Source organism: Littorina saxatilis, linkage group LG11 (assembly GCF_037325665.1).
Source record: "Littorina saxatilis isolate snail1 linkage group LG11, US_GU_Lsax_2.0, whole genome shotgun sequence".
In the NCBI taxonomy this organism is placed as follows: domain Eukaryota; kingdom Metazoa; phylum Mollusca; class Gastropoda; order Littorinimorpha; family Littorinidae; genus Littorina; species Littorina saxatilis.
The window spans coordinates 28,647,992-28,673,883 of NC_090255.1; the positions used below are offsets into that span (position 1 = coordinate 28,647,992).

Consider the following 25,892-nt stretch of genomic DNA (forward strand, 5'->3'; position numbering starts at 1 on the left):
AGTCCTTTTCTCTTAGGTTAACCGTTAGGCCTTATTAGAGTGAAATAGCTTTGATAAACATTCAACAAAAATTAAATACAGACAAAATCACAAATGGTCCATAATAGGAGCCTGGGCGCCTAATATGGATCAGTGAAGCGGCCTTCACAAATCACTGTAAAAAGCCCCCTATACTTCAAAATAACATGATACAACTTAGTGTACAAGTCAGTCTAATTCAAATATGCTTTAGATTGATCTGTTTCGGGTTGATGAGAGCATTATTTGAAGCACACCAGGAAACTAAAGAAGCTTATCAAAAACAGAGTGAAAATAAGTAAAATTATCAACTTCCACGAAAAGAAGACTTTTTTTTTTAAATCTCGAGGACTAGTTATAGGTTATTTCCAGCAAGCTTCTTAATGAATTATTGAAAATAGCTTTTAGCTTTTTTTTCTCGATTTGTTGAAGGTGGTCCATATTAGGGGACTCGCACATACTTTGAGATCTTGCTAATATTTTTTGTTTGCACGGTAAAAACTCGGGGTCAACCCTGCTAAAATGTAACAAATGCGGTCTTAGCTGTCATATATAGCAATTTTTGTGTGATAAAAGCTTTGGCTGTGGACAGAAACGAGTCCGTTTTCGGCGGCAAAGCCGTTTAGAGTGAACGCTGCCAAACTGAGTGAAAAAAAGAGAAAAAGCCTAACGGTTTTGAGATTTGTGTTTCTGCAATACAGCGAACAAAACTTTTTTGAGCGCTCAAGCGCCGTTAGTTTTTCAGAACAGGAGGTGGTCCATATTAGGAGCCGGTCCATATTAGGAGCTACGTGAAGCTACCACCGCTCGGCTTTACACACACACACACACTTTTAATTAGTTGCTTTTGGCAGCGCACACGGCCTCATCATCTGAACTTGAAACAAGATCGCGTAAGGCGAAAATACAATATTTAGTCAAGTAGCTGTCGAACTCACAGAATGAAACTGAACGCAATGCCATTTTTCAGCAAGACCGTATACTCGTAGCATCGTCAGTCCACCGCTCATGGCAAAGGCAGTGAAATTGACAAGAAGAGCGGGGTAGCAGTTGCGCTAAGAAAGATAGCACGCTTTTCTGTACCTCTCTTTGTTTTAACTTTCTGAGCGTGTTTTTAATCCAAACATATCATATCTATATGTTTTTGGAATCAGGAACCGACAAGGAATAAGATGAAAGTGTTTTTAAATTGATTTGGACCGAATTTAATTTTGATAATAATTTTTATATATTTAATTTTCAGAGCTTGTTTTTAATCCGAATATAACATATTTATATGTTTTTGGAATCAGCAAATGATGGAGAATAAGATAAACGTAAATTTGGATCGTTTTATAAAATTTTTTTTTTTTTACAATTTTCAGATTTTTAATGACCAAAGTCATTAATTAATTTTTAAGCCACCACGCTGAAATGCAATACCGAAGTCCGGGCTTCGTCGAAGATTACTTGACCAAAATTTCAACCAATTTGGTTGAAAAATGAGGGCGTGACAGTGCCGCCTCAACTTTCACGAAAAGCCGGATATGACGTCATTAAAGACATTTATCCAAAAAATGAAAAAAACCGTTCGGGGATTTCATACCCAGGAACTCTCATGTCAAATTTCATAAAGATCGGTACAGTAGTTTAGTCTGAATCGCTCTACACACACACACAGACACACACACGCGCACACGCACATACACCACGACCCTCGTTTCGATTCCCCCTCGATGTTAAAATATTTAGTCAAAACTTGACTAAATATAACAACTACAAAACACAACAACGTACAACAACAGCATGGTTGTGCCTGTCGGGTTATCAGTCACCATAAGGTGCCTGTACTTGTCAGTCTCTCTTTTTAGATCAGTGCCAGTGGCCTGTGCCGGCGATAGTTTGGTAACGTCGCGCAGACCGCGCATGCGCCATGTACAGTAAACTGTTATCACAAATGGCGGATAAATCTAACTCGTGCAAAGAAACGTTTCAAAACCAAGCTTTATGGACGTTTTTATGACTACGTACTCCAGCAGACATCAACTTGAGGTCGACGTGTGTGGGGTTTGCTCAAAATACGTAAGTATTCGTCAGCCGTTTGGCTTCTCGAATTAAGTTTCAACTTTGTCTCTGTCTCGAACCACAGGCGGAAGGTATTCACTCAATCACTGGACCACAACTTCCTTATGTACAGTGTTTGGTATTGAGTATGAAAGTAGTCTGGTGGTCCAGTGGACGATACCTTTCGCCTGTGCTCGAACCAAATACTAAGCTTACCAGTTACCACACTGTCATACTCATAGTCATAGTGATAGCACTGATACATTTGTACAGGTAAACATGGCTGTTTGCTGAAAATCAGTCTTTGTGAAAAATTGCAATGATGTCTCTGAAGTTTGATTCAGTCCCTAATTCATTCAGTGATTCATTTTGATGGGACGTCAACCCATGGTGAGACTAATAATGATATTTGATCGTATTCTGCCAGTGCCATTGCCAACTGCCATTGTTGTTCTTGTGTGCACTAATTAGTAATTTACTAGCAATAGGAGTTCGAGTTCTACTATAGTAGTATTTTACTAAATCATTACTACTAGTACTAAATACTACTGCTACTACTAGCTTTAAACAAGCTATGGTTTGAATGACCAGCTAAATGCTAATAGTTAATAAGTACATTATTTTTGCATCAGCGAGGTATACATAAATTTAACGAAGTGGATTCACAGCGCGCGTCGCGTTGTGCAGCGTTGCGATTTACAACGCGCTGCACTACGAGGAACGCTGCGATTCACGACGCGCGATGTATTCTGCCGATACATTTCCTTCACAATCGCAAAGTTTACAACAGCTACATCTATCTGATCTATTTGAGAAATAAAACTGTCAATAAAACGAAAAACAGAGCTGAGCCATTCTCTCTCTCTCACTCTTTCAACTGAATTCACCAGTATATCGCCGCGTCGATGTAAAAACGTGCCTACCTCTGCTGAACAATCCTTCTCATTGCGGTCAATGCGCATGCGCCAATCTTGGACTTACAAAAATGCGACCCTTTGACCGATCGAACCATGGGTTAGGGTAAGGCTAAGGGTTAGGTTGTTCACGACCTGATTAATCTCCCCATGTTAGCGCATGCGCATTGACCGCAATGAGAAGGATTGTTCAGGCAGAGTTTTCAGTTTGTGACACCGACCTTGAATACTTGGCAGTCATACTCATACTCATATCACTACATGTCATTGCAATGGCTTCTACTATATATATGGAAAGGAGCTGAGTTTTTAAACTGGGATGACGTTTTTAAACAATTATCCGAGTACAGTGCCGCGGAACTGTTAATCGGTGTCACACCAGTTTAACACTTCAGCAGCCATTTTGGAATTCGCGCATGCGCAGATCATTTTTTCAGCGTGGGTTTTTTTCCAGTTGATTTGAACGCGTATATATATATATATATATTCAGTCTGCATAAAGTGCAATTTTGTAGTCTTGCAGCCCTGAAGTTGCTTTCAAAGAAAGACTGTAAAATGTTGCTGATAATCATGCATACATGTACAAAAATAAAGCGCATCAACAATCTGCGCTGGTGAGAGCAATAGCCGCGCTCTGGGAATCGCTGCGCTGCACAACGTGCCGCGCTCTGTGAATTGCCGCGCTGCACAGCGCGCTGCGCTCTGTGAATCGCTTGCCTAAATTTAAATATTTTATTAAAAAAATACCGCATGGTTTTGCTTGACCAAATCATTTATCAGCTAACAATATGCTTTTATTTCAGTTGGACCTGACTTGAGCATGGTTCCGTTGTCTCCGCAACAACAGATTGGTTACTCAAGAATTGCAGGCATGTCCAGTTTGCAGCATGTGCAGGCTGACCCCGCTGAGTGTGAAGATCTGATGGCTGATCTAGACACAACATAAGCTGCTTGACACTATTCCAAGGTAAGCAAGAAGCTTTGAAAATAGTTACTTAAGTGTTACTTAGTAAGTGTACATTTTTGTGGGTGAACCATCGGTAACCGTCCCCGTCCCCCCCCCCCCCCCACCCCTCGACACCCCCACCCACACATACAAACACGCACACAAACTTGGGTTTGTACTACAACTATTAGTATTAACTACTCTTCATAAATGAGTTATGTAATTCATCAGAGGTTTGAAGTCATTATGGTTTTGCAAATTAGTAAGAGACTATGTGGGTGCATGGATTCAGTAATGCGCAATTAATACATGCAATACTCCTGCTGGTGAGTTCACTACAAACAGGTACTACATTAGAACTGATCTATGTTATTTGTTAATGAGGATGATTAATCGTAATCTCACTGTCAAACTGTCATGATACTATTGCCATTGACAGTGCTAGATCACTTCATAAAGTTATTTTAGTAAGTAATCATATGATATTGATAATTTTGATAAAGTGATTTACTGACGGTGACAATGACATGTTATCTTCATACTATTCCAGGTACAAGATGCTAAACGTGCAGATATCAAGGGCTTGGGATTTCGGCTCCTGGAGATGCTACTTGTAACTCTTTTGTGAGTACCGATGTATACTGGGTGTTTTCTCAGTTTTTGTCCGCTGTCAGTGTGAGATTTATATTGTGGTACAGTGGAACCCCCCAATTTAAGACTCCCTCCTTTTAAAGACCTTGTTTTCTCAGACTTTCTGTTCACAACCTCTGTAAAATTACCCCCCTTTTAAGACTCCCTCCTTTTTAAGACTGAATTTTCTCAGATTATTGTAGGTCTTAAAAGGGGTGTTCCACTGTATAACCTGTTTTTCTAGTTTCATGGTTTAGCCACGACTCACTTTGAATGAGGGTCATCTGCCAGGCATTTAGCTGATTATCTGATAGTGATAAGTGATATTTATTAATTTGCTATTTATAAATTACAGTTGCAGTAAACTAACACTGTCGCACAAAGTATGTGACTTTAAAAAAAGATTTGTTTGTAATCATGTGAGCTCTGTCCACTAGATGATGGAGAAGGGAATTTTTCCAGTTGAGTCTGCAACATGGATTTTTCTCTCTCAGGATAACAAATACAGCAGGGTTCGTACAGGTCATGGAAAACCTGGAAAGTCATGGAATTTGATTTTTAATTTTCCAGGCCTGGAAAGTCATGGAATTTCAATTCAAGTCATGGAAAGTCATGGAATTTAAAAAAAATAAAAAAGAAAGAAAAATTAACCTTTAGCACGCCAGCGGCGATTTTCGTTGCCCAGCCATTCCACCACCCCCCCCCCCCCCCCCCCCCCCCCGCGATTTGCGTCTCCAGCACAAGGCTTGTTCGTATGACCAACTTCTCGTTCATATTTGCATACGAGAATAACGGTATTTTTAACGGCACTTGAGCCAAAGCGAGGCTCACTTCCTTCCGTTATCTCGTCGTGTCGTCTGCGCTGCATTTGAGTCGGTTTCGTCGAAGTTTTTTGTTTTTGCATCGATAAAGTACTTTAGCGCTTCGACAAGCAAGATGGAGGATGATGAGTTTGAAACTTTCTTTCAGTTGTTTCTTGACAACAAAAAGTATGCGGAATTGGAACGAATTACCGAGGAAGATCTTCGCAATGAACTGTGTATCGCGGTGAAAAAAATGACAGTTCGTCAAGTCACAGTGACGGTTACGAAACAGAATTTACGAAAGTGCAGATGGATACAAACAGTGGCTGGTCCAGTTTAGTGAAATGACAGGACCAGCAAACATTACCGATAATCTGACTGCCTAGCAAATGCTTGACTTGCTTGTCGAAGAGACACTGCGTAGAAACTGACTCAAATTCAGTGCAAAGCAAGCCAGTGTCAAAACTGGCAGTGACAAGACGTAAAAAGTTTGCGTGTTCGGAAATGGCGACCTGTGGATCTAGTCATGGAAAATGTTATTGAGGCTCATGAAAAAGTCATGGAATTTTGTTTCTAAAAAGCAGTGGGGACCCTGTACAGTATGGAAGGAAAAATTTAGGGTTGGTGTGGCGATAACAATAAAGATATGTCATAGTGACTTGACTAATTGATTTGAATTCTGCTGCAGGTCAGTCGCCCCCCACCTCCTGCTCCTGACCTGGTTGCCTACTACAACTTCGAGGAAATACGACAGGACACCCTTCAGCTTGCTGCACCATGGTGTCTCTTGGAGAACAGCAAGGAACAGATACAGGTGGGGTCGGTTGGGATACCGTAAACAGACTATTTTGTTTTGTTGGCCTTAGCATAGAGTCTGGGGATGTGAGATGTGCATGATGTGTTGTTTGAATCTGACAGTGATTGTATGAATTTTTTATACATGTATTGTTGTCACGCGCTTTGAACTTCTGATAAGGCGCTTTATAAATGCCCGTTATTATTATTATTATTATTATAAATAGATACACACTTGTAAACTTATGTTAGTTTTCACACGTGAGCATGAAGGAATGTGCCTTTATGAGGAATGTATAGTGGCTTGCAATATTGAATTTGAGGGATGTTTGCAGTTATATAATATATTAGCACAGCTCAGTTTTCTTGAGGGTTCCATGAGAACAGTGAAATTCTCCTTTGAGGACTGAAAAATATCTTGGATAATTGGTCTTAATTGGAGGGGGGGGGGGGGGGGGGTTTAAAAAATAAGTACATTCACATGTGTTTTTCATTTTCACTGTGTTAAGGTGGGGAGGTCCTTCTCTACTTCTTTCTTTGTTTTCCCATTGACATATTTTTGTTCTTGTCTATATTTTTTACATAGGTTCACCATTAGTCCTCATCCCCAGCCGACTGTTTCCGCTGAAGCCGTGAAGGATACTTCTTCATGTAGGCGTGGACATCTTTTTCGTCGCCATGCAAGGCTTCCAGTACCATATAATTTTGTGAATACTCTGGGGACCTGTCATCGACTTTGGAAGGACGCTTTATTTTATAACACTTTGTACCCCATCTTTGTTGACCAAGATTTTTTAAGCCGAGACCAGCTGTGCTGCAGCAGGTCACTCAGAATTCTAGAAACTGTGTATCAACAGGCTAGAATGCTGGCGTTAGATCAACGTTACAGGAAGCGACTGAAGCTAACCGTCTAGGCAGGATGCGGATATGTGCCGAATGAGAACAGATGCAATGTACATAGTGACTGTGTGTACAGATATATATATATATCCATACCTGAACTTTGTTAGATAAATTATCAATCAATCAATCAATATGAGGCTTATAGTTATATCACGCGTATTCCGTGGGTACAGTTCTAAGCGCAGGGATTTTGTTTTGATTTTTTTTTTATGCAATTTATATCGCGCACATATTCAAGGCGCAGGGATTTATTTATGTCGTGTGAGATGGAATATTTTTACACAATACATCACGCATTCACATCGGCCAGCAGATCGCAGCTATTTCGGCGCATATCCTACTTTTCACGGCCTATTATTCCAAGTCACACGGGTATTTGGTGGACATTTTTAGCTATGCCTATACAATTTTGCCCGTCGCGATATAACCTTCGTGGTTGAAAACGACGTTAAACACCAAATAAAGAAAGAATACAATTTTGCCAGGAAAGACCGTTTTGTCAATCGTGGGATCTTTAACGTGCACCCCCAATGTAGTGTACACGAAGGGACCTCGGTTTTTCGTCTCATCCGAAAGACTAGCACTTGAACCCACCACCTAGGTTAGGAAAGGGGGGAGAAATAAATAGCGGCCTGACCCAGGGTCGAACACGCAACCTCTCGATTCCGAGCGCAAGTGCGTTACCACTCGGCCACCCATGCCGGTTGTTATGATCGCCACATTTTAGGTCCCCCCCTCCCCCCCTTTTCAAACTTCCCCGCTTTTAAGACCTTACGTTTTTGGATTTTCTGTTCACAACCTGTTGTGCATTTACCTACATATTAAGCAGTGTTTCTTGTATAGAATATAGTCAATGTTTGTAAAGATTTTAGTCAAGCAGTATGTAAGAAATGTTAAGTCCTTTGTACTGGAAACTTGCATTCTCCCAGTAAGGTCATATATTGTACTACGTTGCAAGCCCCTGGAGCAGTTTTTTGAGTCACTTGAGAAAATGTGACTCTATGTAATCGGTCAGTGTTAGTCTGTCCGGCCGGCCGGCCGTCCGGCCGGCCGTCCGTAGACACCACCTTAACGTTGGACTTTTCTCGAAAACTATCAAAGCGATCGGGCTCATATTTTGTTTAGTCGTGACCTCCAATGACCTCTACACTTTAACGATGGTTTCGTTGACCTTTGACCTTTTTCAAGGTCACAGGTCAGCGTCAAAGGAAAAATTAGACATTTTATATCTTTGACAAAGTTCATCGGATGTGATTGAAACTTTGTAGGATTATTCTTTACATCAAAGTATTTACATCTGTAGCCTTTTACGAACGTTATCAGAAAAACAAGGGAGATAACTAGCCTTTTCTGTTCGGCAACACACAACTTAACGTTGGGCTTTTCTCGGAAACTATAAAAGTGACCGGGCTCAAATTTTATGTGAACGTGACTCATTGTGTTGTGAATAGCAATTTCTTCCTGTCCATCTGATGCCTCATATAATATTCAGAACTGCGAAAGTGACTCGATCGAGCGTTTGCTCTTCTTGTTGATTAGTGCTTTTGTGAACAAGAAACAATTGACAAGTGGCACTATCCCATCTTCCCCCTTTCCTCTATCCCATCTCCCCCTTTTCCTGTCGCAATATAACCTTGAATGGTTGAAAACGACGTTAAACAACAAATAAAGAAAGAAAAGAATTCATCAACGAGTGATTACTGCCTCACCATAGCAGTTAGGCCAGTCTTACTAACTCTTACTTTTATTAATGTGCCGTGATGCAAAGACGTTGAGCAGTTTTCAGATGTTTATGAATCTAGGGCTTTCAAAATTTACTGACATGTTGGACTCCATGACATCCAAACATGAAGTTCAGTTACCCCTTTTCAACTTTGAAGGTCACATTGTAGGCGAATTTTTAGCAAAAAGTTGGAACATTGGTGTGACTGTTCTTACTCACAAGGGAAGTGATTTAGTTATTTGCTGATTTTTATTTTGTATGGCCTTCTTTCACCCATTTAATCATTCATAAATGTTCATACCCAAGGGAAGTAATTCACATATATATCTATGGCCAATGTTTTCACAGGGCATCTGCCCCCCCCCCCCCCCCCCCAACACACACTCACATGGGCTAAAACTTACATGGCTTTTATGGGTATGACGCTCTTAATCACAAGGGAAGTAATTTACTGATGGTGTGTTTTCATTTCATGTGGCCTTCACCGATTTGAATAATTTATTTTAGCTTATCCAATTATAGTGTGGATGAACACTGTCTCCACTCAAAATAGTCCTTTGCTATTGTACATTGTGAATCAGCATTTTTGTTTTTGTCCTGTTTGAATAAAGTGCAATAATTTTACAACCAAAGTGTTAATGTTAAAGATGTTTACATAATGTGTGAAGGATGATGCATTTGAAAACTAATATTGTTAAATGTCAATTGACCTGTGACAAGTCAGCAAAGTGCAATATCCAAGCATGAAACCCGCACACAATTCCCAAACAACATGCTTTCTTTTCCACAAAATTCCATCCAGGTGAAAACAATTATGTGAACGTCATAACATGGTGTTTTTTTACATTAATAATCAAGCCTAACACCAACTAACATGGTGTTAATAGGCATTTGAGCAAGCTTTAACACCAACATAACATGGAGTTAATAGGCATTTGAGCAATCTTTAACACCAACATAACATGGGGTTTTGCATGTTAAACCAGCAATAACATGATGTTAATCACATTACAAGCAAGCTGTAACACCACCAAAACAAGCAGTTTTGCAAGTTAAGTCTACGATAACATGATGTTACTTGGCGTTAAACCAAAGCTTTAATGCCATCAAAACTTGACATTTTTGCATGTTACAGACATGCTGTAACATGGTTTAACATGATGTTTTGACCGTCGCAAAACGCGCTGAAATTCCAGGCAATTTCGCAGCGATAACTTCAACAAAATCCAATCAAAATCTGGCGTTGTCGTGAACACCAAAATGTGATAAACCCATTGAAACTTGAAGTTTTGTTGGGATTTTGAGTAGTTTTGTAAGATACAAAACGCCACTTTTCGCCCAGTGTCTGTGGCAGGACTCGAATTCAAGGCCTCGGCGCTTCAGCTTGGCTGCTACGGCAGAGTTGATGATGTTACAGGAGGCTCCAGAGTCAAAGATCATCTCGACTGGTTCTTCTTCGATGAGGAGTTTTACTGTACCGTCTGTTGGTGCGATCGTGAAAACATAGTCCTCGTCTTCCTCTTCTGATGTCGTGCCGACGTTGTCTTTAGTCTGGTCACCATCATTGAGAAAGTGGACAGGTCTGCGGGTACGGGGATTCTGCGGATGTTTGTTTACTAGTTTCGATTTACACATCGAAGCAAAATGTCCAAGTTTACGACACTTGTAGCAGGTTATTTGACGCGAACACCTGCATTCGGAACCTGAATGTGTCTTTGAACCACACCGATCACACTGGACAGCTGGATTCTGACTGCGATGTTGACTGTAAGATGGAGATGAATCATGATGTGCTGGACGGTGTCGCTGATTCTGTCGATTGTATGAGTGCTTAGCAGCAAAAACTTTCTCGTCAGCAGCAATTGCTGATGCTTGCAGTTCCGACAGCTCTTTTGCAGAAGCTAGTTCAATACATCTTGCCAGAGTTAAGTTTTTTTCAGCGAGTAGCTTTGTTCTCAGCGGAGTTGATGAACACTTGTCGATCACCTGATCTCGGATGAAATCATCTGTCCCATTACCAAAGTTGCAGTCTCTTGCTAATTGGCGAAGTCTAGTGACATACTGTGTGACAGTTTCGCTTTCCTGTTGTTTTGCTTGGCGAAACAGATGGCGCTGGTACGGCACGTTTCTAGCAGGTTTGAAATAGTCAGTAAGTGCAGTCTTCGTTGCTGCATAGTCTGCTGGCTTAGGGTCAAACGTAAAGAATATGTCTTGAGTTTCTGCGCCTGAACAATGTAGAAGAAGTTGACGCTTTTGCGTGCCATTACTGCACCCTGATGCAGCGGCAAAAAGTTCAAAACTTCGCAGCCAACGCTCCCAGCGCTGGTGCACGGCGGCGGATTCACCATGTGGGTCAAACGGTTGCACTGGTGTAACGGTTATCGATATAGCTCTCGGCTGCTGCATAGTTCTTAGAAGAATGACTCACGTTTATCCTCGTCGCCAAATGTAATGTATTGGGGTTGTTAAGCGGACAAAACCAACGGACACAAGAAGGGTGAGGTGCAACGGTTTATTCGGTGACCACATGGCAGGGCTCTCTGTCGGGAAGTATCAGTGCGCATGACTGATCCAAACATTGAACCCCGATAGTACATAGGTACCGTAGATACAATGAACTGGTCAAAGGGAGACAACAGCATGCTAGTCATTATATCCTTTATTTCTGGAGCGGTAAAACAGAAACATCATAAAATACAAGCTGTTTACAGGTGCATTGTTTGTTTAATTGATGCTGTGGTTTGTTTTGTTAAGGTTTTCTGTCTTCATTATTGAACACCTTTCTCGTCTTCTTTGCTAACATTCATTTGATCTGTCTAAAATTTCCTTTGCTTATAACTGGTTGGTCCGGTGTCAGAATAATGTGACTGGGTGAGACATGAAGCCTGTGCTGCGACTTCTGTCTTGTGTGTGGTGCGCGTTATATGTCAAAGCAGCACCGCCCTGATATGGCCCTTCGTGGTCGGCTGGGCGTTAAGCAAACAAACAAACCGGAGAAGGTGGAAAGGGAGGAGGAGAAAATAAAGGGCCAAAGTGACGCTGAATGTACTGAAAGTTTACATGAGCATTTGAACGAAACGGAAAACTAGAACTCTGACGAGTTTTGTGATGCTTTTGACGCCCCTGATTCAGACAATGACAGTGTGCAACAGTTCTGGGATGATCAGGTTGCCGGGCTAGAGCTCTACTTAACAACATTCCCAGCCGAAGTTAGGAACGCTGTCATTTCGTCTGAAACTCTCCATGTTGTGAGAAACATTGTGGTTGACCAGAGATACGGAAAGAATTCACTACATGCTGTAACTGACTCGGCAGTGTTCGAGTACAACATGACTGAAAGGCAGGTGAAAAACTGGTGCCCCTTTGGACTGAAGGGCGAAAACCCGTTGGCCATATACGACGGCGTAAGAAGGTGTCCAAAAGCCGATCACCTGAGGTATGCCCAACATATCGAGAGAATGAAGGATCATATTTGTGCCTGTTGTCAAGTAATCAAACAAGTAGGCCAGAGTGACAACCCTGACGCTGTCGCCCGTGACTCCTGACCGGGAATGCAGGGATAGTGCCGCATTGCACTTGCCGCTGACTTCTGAACGCACGTGGAAGACGTGTTATGTACAAACTCGGCGACTTGATGGGCATACAGACCCTAAGTCTGTTTACCAAGTCGCATTCGATTCGCGCGTTTTAACAACGGCGGAAATACAAACTGTACACAGACCAAGTGTTCGACTGAAGAAATAACATGGTTATCTATGATATTATCCAATGTACATATCGCGATCGTTTCGATCCCCCCCCCCCCCCCTCCCACAATCTGTGTACGGGCCGATGGCTTCACAGTAAACCATTTCTGAGTTCTGAGTTCTCTCTCTCTCTCTCTCTCTCTCTCTCTCTCTCTCTCTCTCTCTCTCTCTCTCTCTCTCTCTCTCTCTCTCTCTCTCTCTCTCTCTGTTCTCAGATTGTAAGAAAAGGCGTAGCCTTAAATCTTAGTCCTTGTTAAATAAAGTTCAATTCGATTCAATTCAACTCTCTCTCTCTCTCTCTCTCTCTCTCTCTCTCTCTCTCTCTCTCTCTCTCTCTCTCTCTCTCTCTCTCTCTGCCTCTCTCCCTCTCTCTCTCGGCTTACCCAAACAAAATAGAACAGCCACCGGATAAGAACTGTCCGGAAACAAATGCAGACTTTGGGCCGATAATAGCAATCTGAAGAAAACAAATCAAATAAATTAAAATGTTCATTGTTAGTCATGAAAAAGGCGAGAAAGTCAAAAATAGAGAGATGCAAAAGTTGCGTAACTCTAAGAAAAGCAATTTAAGTAAATGAAACATTCCTAAAACAATGATGGGAATAAAATCCCAAGAGATTTCAGGAAAAGCAAGGCGAAAAGGTGAACAACTCCAAGGAAAATGACGCAAATCGGTGAGATTCAGAAGTCTGAAGAACCCGATACAAAACCGCAAGAAATTACAAGGAAATGTATGTAACAACAAGAGGCGAAGCCTTCAAGGCTCACGTAAGAAATCGACAAACAGTAACACAAACTCAATCACTCCGTCACACATCAGGGGTCGACACTAACTTATTTGGCCTGGGGCCACACTGGCCCCAGAGATGGAAATTGCTGGGGCGGAAAACAAAAATCTGGGGCCCACTCTTATTAAAAAAAAATTAATAATAAAAAACACAAGAAAAGTGAAAAAGAGTGTACAGTACTGTACCCCATGATCGGCATCAACGTATCTAGTTGTTCTTTTACTTCATATTGATGAAAAAGGTATATAACATTACCTTCAGAATCCCCACTTTTTCCAAGTGGTTCTCCGCCATAAGATCTACACGGGCGGCAATGCATTGTCTGTTTTTCTTTCCACCATTTGACATTGAAATTACGACAGCGCTTCGCGCTTTTGGCTGCATCGGTCTCCTTTTTTCGTTTCTCTCCACCCTGTTCTTCATCTTCATTTCCATGTCTTTTTACACCAGGGATGTGTCGCCACATTTTGCGTTTGGCATTTGAAGGCGATACTTATCTCTCACGCTAAAAAGCACAATCTGGGAGTTATTTCCCTTGCGGCATTGTCCTTCGACGATTTCAATGTGGTTTTTTTTTTCTTGACTGTGGCATTAATCGTAACGCAAATTTCAGTGACGACTTTGACTGGCGATTTTTCGTGATTGGCTCTGGCAGAATTTTCCATTTGTCATTGTTGGAATTTATCCTGGGGCGGAGTGGGCCCCAGGCTTCGGCAAGTTTGGGGCGGAACACAAAACTCTGGGGCGTTCCGCCCCCCGCCCCCGCTAGTGTCGAACCCTGCTGACATACACACACACAGTAAGCATAAGTGATAGGGTGCAAGAGTGCGAGACACTTGATCTAGATCTGTCTGTCTGTAGCCTACTTACGGGGACACGACTGCCAGATGGCCAGATCGACACTGCGCTTTCGACAGCGCTTCCTCGCGCAGACACTGGAAACACGCTGTGCAGATTAACCTGTAGGAAATCTCCTTTGGTATCTTCTTTATCTATTTTTCTGGAGCTACGAAACCGACCAATGTGAAATCATGAGTCGTCTTCTCCGAATCGGCGAACTGCAGCTCTGCAGATAACTGTATCTATACATGTACCACAATCCTTCACGCGATCTGACCTAACCTTGACCTCTGACCTGGTCTACATACCACACACGACACAAACCAGTCAGCCGTTTTTATCCCCCCACCCCTAACAAAAAAAAACCCCACCCGTTTTCTTTGGATACACACTTTAACTACATACGTGCGGACGAAATGTTAATCATTGCTTCAATACTTTGAAGCTATTGCTTGAATAATAACTAGGTAAAATTAGTATTTCGGTGTTCAGTCAAATGTTAAAGTTTCTACCACAGCCATACATGCATACGCACGCACGCACACACGCACGCCCGCACGCACGCACGCACAGACAGACAAAAGTTAGCATCGCATAGGCTACACTTACGTGAGCCAAAAGGAAACAATAATTTGTATTTAAAGACTATAAATTAAAAATCAAGTTCCACACATTTTGTGTATTTGAAATAAACAAAAACTGAATCCTCAATTCTTGAAACAGACAACTTACACACTGAGTATTTTGTGGAAGATTTACCAAATACTTACATAATTTCCAAAGATGGGGGACGTTGTGAACATACACAATTCAAAACAGCTGAATACCAGGCCTATCAACGAAGCAGGCATGTCTTTTTCTGCAGCCTGAAACACAAAGATATCAAATCAACAAGAGCACTTTAGTCTTTAAACATGGTACAGTCATTCCCGTATAAAAAGTTCCACTCACAATTTCAGATATATGCACAGACTATTACATAGGATAAGACAATCCCTTCATTTTGACACAATGTATAGCATCTTGTCTGCTAATTTTGATGTTCATTATTTTTTTGCAGATTGACAGAGTAGCCTGTTAGAAATGTGTTTCTTAAACAAATCAATATTTTATAAAAGCTTGGCAGTTGTATTTTCCTGAGAACCTCCAGCTTCAGAGTATACAAAATACTCATTGTAGCCAGTATGCTGGTGATAGACCTTTTCGGTGTCTGACCAGCTCTCGCGAGGTATTCATACACACACACACACACACACACACGCTAATAACCCCTGACCCACACACACACACACACACACACGCTAATAACCCCTGGCCCACACACACACACACACACACACACACACACACACACACACACACACTGACCTCATGGGGGAAAAACGGGGCCAGAAGCGAGAAACACGCGCAGGCCGCAAAGTTGGCAAAGGCAAGCTGCAGGAAGGTCGCTTTTTTCCTGGATGACATGGCAGAGAAAGAAAAACTTTTCTTCGTGCCATCGCCTTTTTCATCAGGACTCTCCTGGACAGTGGTGTAATCTGAGGATTTGTCATCTTCGCCTGTGTTTGCACGGCCGTTCCAGGCTGGTGACCCATCCGTCCTGGCGTCTGTGTGATGGACGGGGTGGCGTTCATTCTCCGCTACCATTGTTGCTGTGTTGTGTAGATCAGCGGGTACAGTTTTTTGTTTGTTTGTTCTTGAGAGTGTCTCTTGGCTCAGGTGATGGTAGCGTTGGTATGAGTATCACATAATATTAACAAATGAATAATTTAAAAACAAAGTAGGGTCCAAAGAGCTTAAAGTGTTAGATTTCTCATAGAATTGTTGAGATTCGTGTTGTTTTGGTCAAAGAAAGCAGGCATGCATCCAAAGTGTCAGCAGTGAAAAATATCGATGCCTTTATCTTAATGTGTGCCTGTTTTCTCGGTCGAAGTACAGTAATGAGATCTTTTATTGTGAGTAGGACAAGTACTTGAAACATATACTAGTAAGACTGTTGTAGAACAAATAAGACACAACTACTGTCTACCGCTCACTACACATTTACTGATAAAGACTTGTCTTAAAACAGAATAAGACGAAATGACGTCACGCTCATAAGATAATTGCCTATGTCATATTTTGATGTTTTGAGAAAAACGCAAAAAACGTCTGCCTATCTCATTTTAGTTATAAGTTGCAAAATGCCTATCTCGAGCGGTGACCGCTGGATAAACGTGAGATAAAGGGCTGACAGAAACATTTTCAATCAGCAAAACTGCTTTTGCATGCTTTCACATTCTCAAAACAAGTCTTCCGGTATCAAAAAGAACAAGTCGCGAAAGGCGAAATTACTACATTTAGTCAAGCTGTGGAACTCACAGAATGAAACTGAACGCACTGCATTTTTTCACAATGACCGTAGTCTGCCGCTTGTGCAAAACGGAGTGAAACTGACGAGCCTGTTCAGCGCGGTAGTGGTTTCGCTGTGCTGCATAGCACGCTTTTCTGTACCTCTCTTCGTTTGAACTTTCTGAGCGTGTCTTTAATCCAAACATATCATATCTGTATGTTTTTGGAATCAAGAACCGACAAGGAATAAGAGGAAATTGTTTTTAAATCGATTACGGAAATTTGATTTTGATAACAATTTTTATATTTTTAATTTTCAGACCTTGTTTTTAATCCGAATATAACATATTTATATGTTTTTGGAAGCAGAAAATGATGAAGAATAAGATGAACGTAAATTTGGATCGTTTTATAAAAATATAGTTTTAATTACAATTTTTAGATTTTTAATGACCAAAGTCAAATCAATTTTTAAGCCACCAAGCTCAAATGCAACACCGAAGTCCGGCCTTTGTCGAAGATTGCTTGGCCAAATTTTCAATCAATTAGATTGACAAATGAGGGTGTGACAGTGCCGCCTCAACTTTTACAAAAAGCCGGATATGACGTCATCAAAGACATTTATCAAAAAAAACGAAAACAAAGTCCGGGGATATCATACCCAGGAACTCTCATGTCAAATTTCATAAAGATCGGTCCAGTAGTTTACTCTCAATCGCTCTACACACACACACGCACACACACACACACACACACAGACACACATACACCACGACCCTCGTCTCGATTCCCCCTCTATGTTAAAACATTTAGTCAAAACTTGACTAAATGTAAAAAGTGCCTAACTCAAGAAACGAGATCGGCATTTTTGCTTACGTTACCGTGACAATGGTTTCCGATGGTCTGAGAGTTTGTACTCTCTAACACATGATAGATACCCTTCCAATAGCTTCCCTTATAGTTTCACTACAGAAATGCCTAACACTGAAATAGGTATTTTTCTTATGAGCGTGACGATGAGTGATTACTGTTCATTGTACATGAACTGGCTAAGACTGTCTTGAAACAGAATTAGGTCGACTCTTTGTCATGTGTGTTCGTTGCACATGTTTTGGTTAAGAATTCGCCAAAATAACTGCCTACCGGTTCACTGCATAATGTCCTGTTCAAAATTGTATTAGAACAGCATTAGCTCAAATGATTGTCTACAGCTCGACTTGTATTGGTCAGTTCTATCTCAGAACAGAATGAGCCAAAACCATTGCCACCGCCCTGGTATGGCCCTTTGTCACGATCGGGTGACAGAGACCAAGAAAGCGTCACTCAGTGGAGTGCCTGTTCTGGGTCAATGTATGATAGAAAGCGCCTGTGCGTGATATTGGGCTACAGCAGAGTTTGCTGACAGTGCTCAATGAACACGGAGGGTTTGCTGCGCACGAGTTTTACAGTGGAGGTTTCTGCTGTCATAGGGCTGACGGTTTTTCGCTGACAGCGCGCACGGGATTTTCAGGGATTGAGTTTCTCGTGTCTTTTTTCTGCTTGGGGAGGCAGAATTGTGTATAGCTGGACTGGTTTTGTGACAAGGTCAGTCACGTGTTATTGGCTAGGTTGTCTGACTGAGACACAAGGGCGGCGCACTTGACACCCAGCGGCAGAAGGGGAAGGATCTAATACACAGTTTCTAGAGTATGATGGTTTTTCACCGAATATTGTATTCGGCACTCTAGGGGAGCTTCCACCGGTTATTTCCTTCACACTGCCACATATTTTGCTGAGGACAAGTCGTCAACATTCCTTCGTCGGCGATGGCTTTCGCATAAGGATTCGACAAGGGGTTCTGGAGGTTTTTGGTCACTGTTGACGAACAGAGGCTGTTCCAGGGAGGAGGCGGACTTTGCTTCCATTGAGAGTACAATCATAGGCTTTTGAGGTAATAAATCATTATTTAACGCTGTTGATGAGTCTGTGTTTGTGGAATGAAATACTCTCTGTTGTTCTTTCCAGGTTAGCGCATAATTTACTCTCTGTGACGCTAAAATACTAATCTGTATATGGTTTTTGCAGATAGGGAGAGAAGGACGGAAAATGGCTGTTTTGTTGTTGTAAAAAGTCCGTTTTGTGCAGGCCCACGTGCTCGATGAGATATTTAAAGATGACATGTTTTAAGGTGGTGGGTGAGGGGTAGCTGACATGTTTAGTGCACCGATGCTTTCTGTTTGCAGCCTTCCTTCGTTCGTTCGTTTCGTTCGTTCGTTACGTTCCCGTAACATCTGCACGGCTGACTCTGGCGGGAACTGTTGAGGCTACGCTAACCAGGAGACCGGCTAACCAGCGGACCGGCTAACCAGCGAACCGGCTAACCAGCAACCCGGCTAACCAGCATACCGGCTAACCAGCATACAGAAAGAAAGCTAAGTGCACCGTGTCTTACGCACCCCGTTGACCACCGTTGTCTTTTCTTATCTGTGATTTCATTGGAGTAGTGACAACGTGGGGTGTGTGACCCCTGCACGAACTAGAGCTTTTCGAACAGAACATTCGCATTTAACTATATTTACACGGGTTCAGCGTGTTACTATAATTTTCTATATACTACTGGCATTTTGTCAGTGAACACTGGTTTTTTACGTGTTGAGAACGTAAAAGGAACATATTTTGAGTGAAGGCTCGAGGGAGGTGGCGAGTTTATACATAAACAGGCGTCTGAAACTTATACTTTTGTTGACTCTATTTAATTGTATGACTGCGAGAGTGGATCGTGGTGTGGTTAGTTAATTAGTAGTAATTAACCGGTTCATAATCACCTTAAGTGATATATTGAAACGTGACACATGGGGGCCAAGCCGGGATTTACTCAGTTAATTTCCAACTGATAAAGACCCACCAATTAAGGATAACTAAGAGCAGATAATCGCGTCAGTGCTCGACTTATTTTCTGCTTGGTGCTACCCTTTTTTGTATAGTTTTGATCATATACCACACCTTAAGCGATTCACATCTTGCAGGAAATGTAAATTGTAATTTGTGAGTTATTGTATGCGCTAACTGTGATTACCTCCCTTTCCTTTGTTTGTGAATCTTTGTTGTTGTACGTTCAGAGTTTTCCGTTGCAGAGAGCTGAGCGGGGTTAGCGGATTTGTTACTCGTTTTACTCAGTTTTCTCTACATTGTTGTTTCGCATTCCGTAACAGGTTACATTTTCTACCGTCTTGTTTTACTTGGATTTTTCTCCATATTTTGACTTTGTTGGAATTTTGGGGGGGAAGGGTCCGAGGACTTCTGTCCTAACCAAGGCTGTGGGAAACACTCTGTTTCACCGCAAAAAGCAGCCGATAAAGTAGGCCACGGCTGTGGGAAACACTTTGTTTCACCGCAGAAAGCAGCCATAAAGTAGGCTACGCGATTTGTTCTACACCGTTTGGATTTTTCTTCTGCATTTTCCGGTTGCTGGATTTTTGTATCCACCGCTTTCGTCACCGCGTATTCTAGCTATAGCTGCGTTAGACTTACTTTTGTGATAAAGCTTTGCTAAAACTAACCATGGCTACAGGGGGATCTCCGACGAGGAGAATAACTTTCGAGACTCCTGGCAGTGAGGAACAGACAGAGCGTGACGCACGCGTTAGAGCGCGTAGTTTGCTTAAACGCAAGGAGCTGGAACGTAGGGAAGACATAGAGCGACAGACGAGAAAAGAAGAGCTTGACAGACAAGAACGACAGGCCGAACGTGACAGACAGGACAAGAAAGAGAAAGACGAACGAGACAGACAGGAAAAGAAGGACGAACTGGACAGACAAGAAAGAGAACGTGACAGACAAGAAAGAGAACGACAGGCCGAACGACAGGCCGAACGTGACAGACAAGAAAGAGAACGACAGGCCGAACGTGACCGACAGGATAAGAAAGACGAGCTTGAGAGACAGGAACGACAGGCCGAACTTGACAGACAGGAAAAGAAAGACGAACGTGACAGACTAGACCGGAAGGAACAGGCGGATCGCGATCACCAGCTAGAGCTAGCTAGGCTACAGGCCGAGAAGGGTACGCTCACTCAGGCTAGCGCGCCGACGTTTGTTGCCGACCGTACGAGACTGCCGACGTTCGACGATGACAAGGACGAGCTCGACGACTTTTTACGCCGGTTTGAGCGCATTGCATCTGACCAGAAGTGGGAAGAGGCCACGTGGGCTAGCCGCCTTAGCACCTGCTTAAAGGGACGCGCATTGCAGCTCTACAACGCTTTGGAGGACGACGAGGCGAGAGACTATCAGGCACTTAAGAAGGCGTTACTCCAGCGCTTTAACCTGACTGCTGAAGCCTACAGACGACGTCTGCGTAACAGCAAGAGACTGAGCGGCGAGCTGAGTCATCAGTTTGTGGCACGCCTTAACCTCTACCTGCGGCGCTGGGTGGAGATGGCCGAAAAGGACTGGACCGTCAACGACCTTGCCGACCTCATAGTCATGGAACAACTGATGTCCAGCCTGCGACCTGAGGTGGTGACCTTCGTGCAGGAGCACCAGCCCAAGACTACTCAGGAGGCAGCCGACTGGATCAGAGTGCACGAGGACGCCCAGGCGATCTCCGGCAAATCTTCAGGCTCACGGCCAGGAAAAACGGGAAATTCGGGTTCTTCAGGACCCAAGGACGGGAAGGACGATCAGGGACACAAGGGATCGAGTTCCAGAACTGACATCCAGTGTTACTACTGCAACAAGCGGGGCCACGTGAAGAAGGACTGCCACAAGAGACAGGCTGACCAGAAGGGCGTTCACTTCGTTGGCAGTGAGGAGTTCAGGGACGTCACGAGCTCATGCACCATCCCACAACTCTGCGTTCCGTGCTCCAGGAAACATTTCCAGCCCCACTGCAACGTCTACGTTAACGGAGTGAAGGGCGAAGGTCTGCGGGACACAGGGGCAGACATGATAGTGGTTCGGGCGAGTCTAGTTCCAGCTATGGCCTACACAGGAGACAGCATAAGAGTGAGAATGGCCGAGGCATCTCACGCTTACGACTTGAACACGGCAGTGATCAAGGTCGTAACACCGTTGTTCACGGGGACCATTGTGGCCGTCGTCATGGACGATCCTCCATGCGACCTGCTCATTGGAAACCGGGTTCAGTTTGTGGACGGCGTCACCAGGGAGGTTCCCGTTTATCGGTCTCCCGACGTCATTTCAGTGCTCACGCGGGCACAGGCGGAGCGAGAGGACAAACCTCTCAAACCCCTACCTGCTGCACGAGCTGCCCTGGGGAACGTGACCCCCGCGCTTCTCGCGAAGGCTCAGGATTCTGACCCGACATTAGCGACTCCTCGGGAGCACGCGAAGTCGGGGAAGGTGAAGCTGAGCGGGAAGCATGGGAGGTCAAAGTTCCTCAGGGACAAGAAGTTGCTCTACCGGGAGTTCAGCAACCAAGAAGGTACATTCAAACAGGTTGTCGTGCCTCGCGAGTTTCGCGAGGGTGTCATGGCAACGGCACACGACTCGATTCTGGGAGGTCATCTTGGTACCAAGAAGACCACGGATCGTGTCTGGCGCCACTTTTACTGGCCAGGCATCTGCACGGATGTCCGACGTTTCTGTGCGTCCTGCGATAAGTGCCAGAAGGTGGTTGCCAAAGGAAGGGTGAGGAAGGTCCCCTTAGAGAAGATGCCGCTCATCGACGAACCCTTTCGTCGGGTGGCAGTGGACATCATCGGGCCCATCTTGCCTGCGTCTGAGGACGGAAACAGATACATTTTGACCATGGTGGACTACGCTACTCGATACCCAGAGGCGATCCCTCTGAAATCGATTGAAGCCACGCGAGTAGCTGAGGCTCTGGTTACTATGTGGTCCCGGCTGGGAATTCCATCAGAGGTACTCACCGACAGAGGCACGCAGTTCACGAGAGGAGGTGCAGACGACAGCGACCTACATCGTAGAACTCAGGAACAGGATTGAAGAGACCTGCAAATTGGCTCAAGAGAACCTGGGAAGAGCAGCACAGCGTTACGCGCGAGGATTCGACCGCAAGGCACGGCCGCGCAGCTTCAAGATTGGAGAACGGGTGTTGCTACTTCTACCTGTCAAACACAACAAGCTACAACTGCAGTGGCAAGGACCTTTTGAGGTGACAGCGAGGGTGGGCCAGAACGACTACAGGATCATGATGCACGGGAAAGCACGCCTGTACCACGCCAACCTGCTGCGCGCCTACATAGAGAGGACAGCCTACGGGAAGCTGAACAAGATTACGGCGTTTGACGCGGAACCCATGCCTGATGTGGACTACCTCTTCAGTCACTTGGCCAAGGCCAAGTACTTTTCCAAACTGGACCTCACCAAGGGATACTGGCAAATCCCAGTTGCCGAGGAAGACCGCCCAAAGACTGCATTTACCACTCCATTCGGCCAGTTCCAGTGGACAGTCATGCCTTTTGGTCTACAGAATGCAGGTGCCGTCTTCACTCGCATGATGAGGAAACTTTTGGAACCATTGAAGCGCGAGGACATCAGCAGTTTCATCGACGATGTGCTGATCGCGACAGAGACATGGACTGAACATCTCGACGCCCTGCGCGACGTGTTCGGAAGGTTGAAGGACGGAAATCTGGGAGCTAAACCGTCCAAGTGCTACTTGGGATTCCGGGAATTGTCTTTCCTGGGTCATGTTGTCGGCGAGGGATTGCTCGTTCCAGAGGACGACAAGATCCAGAAGATTCGGGAGGCGGAGCCACCGCGCACGAAGAAAGAAGTCAGGTCTTTCCTGGGCCTAGCCAGCTTCTATAGACGCTTCATCCCGCACTTTGCCGAAATCGCTCTACCACTGACCAACCTTACCAAGAAACTACAACCGACCGTTGTAGTGTGGACTGAGGAATGTAGCTCCGCATTCAACACCCTGAAGAGGCGACTCACCAGTCAGCCTATTCTCCGACTACCAGACCTGAACAAGGACTTCGTGCTGAGGACAGACGCTTCAGGGAAGGGACTTGGGGCAGTGTTGCTTCAGGAGACAGAGGGGTTTTTGCACCCTGTTTGCTTCGCCAGCCGTAAGCTGACCTCGGCCGAGGCAGCGTATGCAACGGTTGAACGCGAGTGTCTCGCCATTGTCTGGGGCATCCAGAAGTTCGAAGCGTACCTGTACGGACGACCTTTCTGTCTGGAGACGGACCATCAACCTCTGCAATATCTTCAGGTTGCAAGGTTGGCAAACGCCAGACTTATGCGCTGGGCGTTGATTCTCCAACCGTACCAATTCACGGTACGCGTCATTCCGGGCGCCAACAATGTTGGAGCTGACTTTCTCTCTCGGGCTGTAGAGGAGAACATGACTGTGAGCGAAACCGAGGTTTCGTCTTGAAGAGGGGAGGTGTGTCACGATCGGGTGACAGAGACCAAGAAAGCGTCACTCAGTGGAGTGCCTGTTCTGGGTCAATGTATGATAGAAAGCGCCTGTGCGTGATATTGGGCTACAGCAGAGTTTGCTGACAGTGCTCAATGAACACGGAGGGTTTGCTGCGCACGAGTTTTACAGTGGAGGTTTCTGCTGTCATAGGGCTGACGGTTTTTCGCTGACAGCGCGCACGGGATTTTCAGGGATTGAGTTTCTCGTGTCTTTTTTCTGCTTGGGGAGGCAGAATTGTGTATAGCTGGACTGGTTTTGTGACAAGGTCAGTCACGTGTTATTGGCTAGGTTGTCTGACTGAGACACAAGGGCGGCGCACTTGACACCCAGCGGCAGAAGGGGAAGGATCTAATACACAGTTTCTAGAGTATGATGGTTTTTCACCGAATATTGTATTCGGCACTCTAGGGGAGCTTCCACCGGTTATTTCCTTCACACTGCCACATATTTTGCTGAGGACAAGTCGTCAACATTCCTTCGTCGGCGATGGCTTTCGCATAAGGATTCGACAAGGGGTTCTGGAGGTTTTTGGTCACTGTTGACGAACAGAGGCTGTTCCAGGGAGGAGGCGGACTTTGCTTCCATTGAGAGTACAATCATAGGCTTTTGAGGTAATAAATCATTATTTAACGCTGTTGATGAGTCTGTGTTTGTGGAATGAAATACTCTCTGTTGTTCTTTCCAGGTTAGCGCATAATTTACTCTCTGTGACGCTAAAATACTAATCTGTATATGGTTTTTGCAGATAGGGAGAGAAGGACGGAAAATGGCTGTTTTGTTGTTGTAAAAAGTCCGTTTTGTGCAGGCCCACGTGCTCGATGAGATATTTAAAGATGACATGTTTTAAGGTGGTGGGTGAGGGGTAGCTGACATGTTTAGTGCACCGATGCTTTCTGTTTGCAGCCTTCCTTCGTTCGTTCGTTTCGTTCGTTCGTTACGTTCCCGTAACATCGGCACGGCTGACTCTGGCGGGAACTGTTGAGGCTACGCTAACCAGGAGACCGGCTAACCAGGAGACCGGCTAACCAGCGAACCGGCTAACCAGCGAACCGGCTAACCAGCAAACCCGGCTAACCAGCATACCGGCTAACCAGCATACAGAAAGAAAGCTAAGTGCACCGTGTCTTACGCACCCCGTTGACCACCGTTGTCTTTTCTTATCTGTGATTTCATTGGAGTAGTGACAACGTGGGGTGTGTGACCCCTGCACGAACTAGAGCTTTTCGAACAGAACATTCGCATTTAACTATATTTACACGGGTTCAGCGTGTTACTATAATTTTCTATATACTACTGGCATTTTGTCAGTGAACACTGGTTTTTTACGTGTTGAGAACGTAAAAGGAACATATTTTGAGTGAAGGCTCGAGGGAGGTGGCGAGTTTATACATAAACAGGCGTCTGAAACTTATACTTTTGTTGACTCTATTTAATTGTATGACTGCGAGAGTGGATCGTGGTGTGGTTAGTTAATTAGTAGTAATTAACCGGTTCATAATCACCTTAAGTGATATATTGAAACGTGACACCCTTCGTGGTCGGCTGGGCGTTAAGCAAACAAACAAGCAAAAAATTGCCCACCATTGTCTGACAATGGCTTGAAATAATTACCTTGGATGTACACAGGTTCTGCCCTATTGGTCTCAACTTCCCTCTTCGTGTGCGTTAAGGAAGGTTGAGACAATGGTTTTCTTGACACGAGTCAGAAGACGTTAGGCTTCACGCTTGACACTCCAATGAAGTTGTCTTTGTGTGTGTGTGAGTTTTGGGAGAAACTCAATAGTAGTAAGTCGTGACCGTCGAAGCTTTAAAACTGTCGTCCTCACATGTAGCTCTGTTTTCAACACGTCAAGGTCCAGAAGATGTTGTAGGCGTCAAACACAAAGCACAGGGGATATTGTTTGACTGGGATATGTCTTGCGCGTGTCTGGAACACACACAAGAGTTACATGATATGTTACATAAGCCGTAAACAATCCACGCCTTCCTCAAGAAACATCAACAGAAATGCGTTAC

General features: G+C 44.1%; 1 protein-coding gene and 1 long non-coding RNA gene across 4 annotated transcripts in view; one reads left to right on the top strand and one right to left on the bottom strand.

Annotated features, from left to right (window-relative positions):
- LOC138980201 (MFS-type transporter SLC18B1-like) overlaps positions 1 to 16,696 on the bottom strand; it is a 54,114-nt gene extending 37,418 nt beyond the window's left edge. Inside the window, exons 1-3 of one of the 3 annotated variants that reach the window (XM_070353039.1) lie at positions 15,518 to 16,346; positions 14,920 to 15,015; positions 12,905 to 12,978 (exon numbers count right to left, since the gene is read on the bottom strand). In XM_070353039.1, the coding sequence (XP_070209140.1) occupies positions 12,905 to 12,978; positions 14,920 to 15,015; positions 15,518 to 15,796 (449 nt within the window). In that variant the 5' untranslated portion in view covers positions 15,797 to 16,346. Of the gene's footprint in view, positions 1 to 12,904; positions 12,979 to 14,919; positions 15,016 to 15,517 lie in introns of all 3 variants that reach the window. The other 2 variants (XM_070353038.1, XM_070353040.1) reach the window with 2 other exon arrangements.
- The window catches only part of LOC138980206 (uncharacterized), a 272,961-nt gene continuing 248,988 nt past the window's right edge, over positions 1,920 to 25,892 (top strand). The window contains exons 1-5 of the long non-coding RNA XR_011460265.1: positions 1,920 to 2,079; positions 3,779 to 3,942; positions 4,472 to 4,545; positions 6,043 to 6,168; positions 6,736 to 10,118. This is a non-coding gene — a long non-coding RNA (uncharacterized lncRNA). The remainder of the gene's footprint in view (positions 2,080 to 3,778; positions 3,943 to 4,471; positions 4,546 to 6,042; positions 6,169 to 6,735; positions 10,119 to 25,892) is intronic.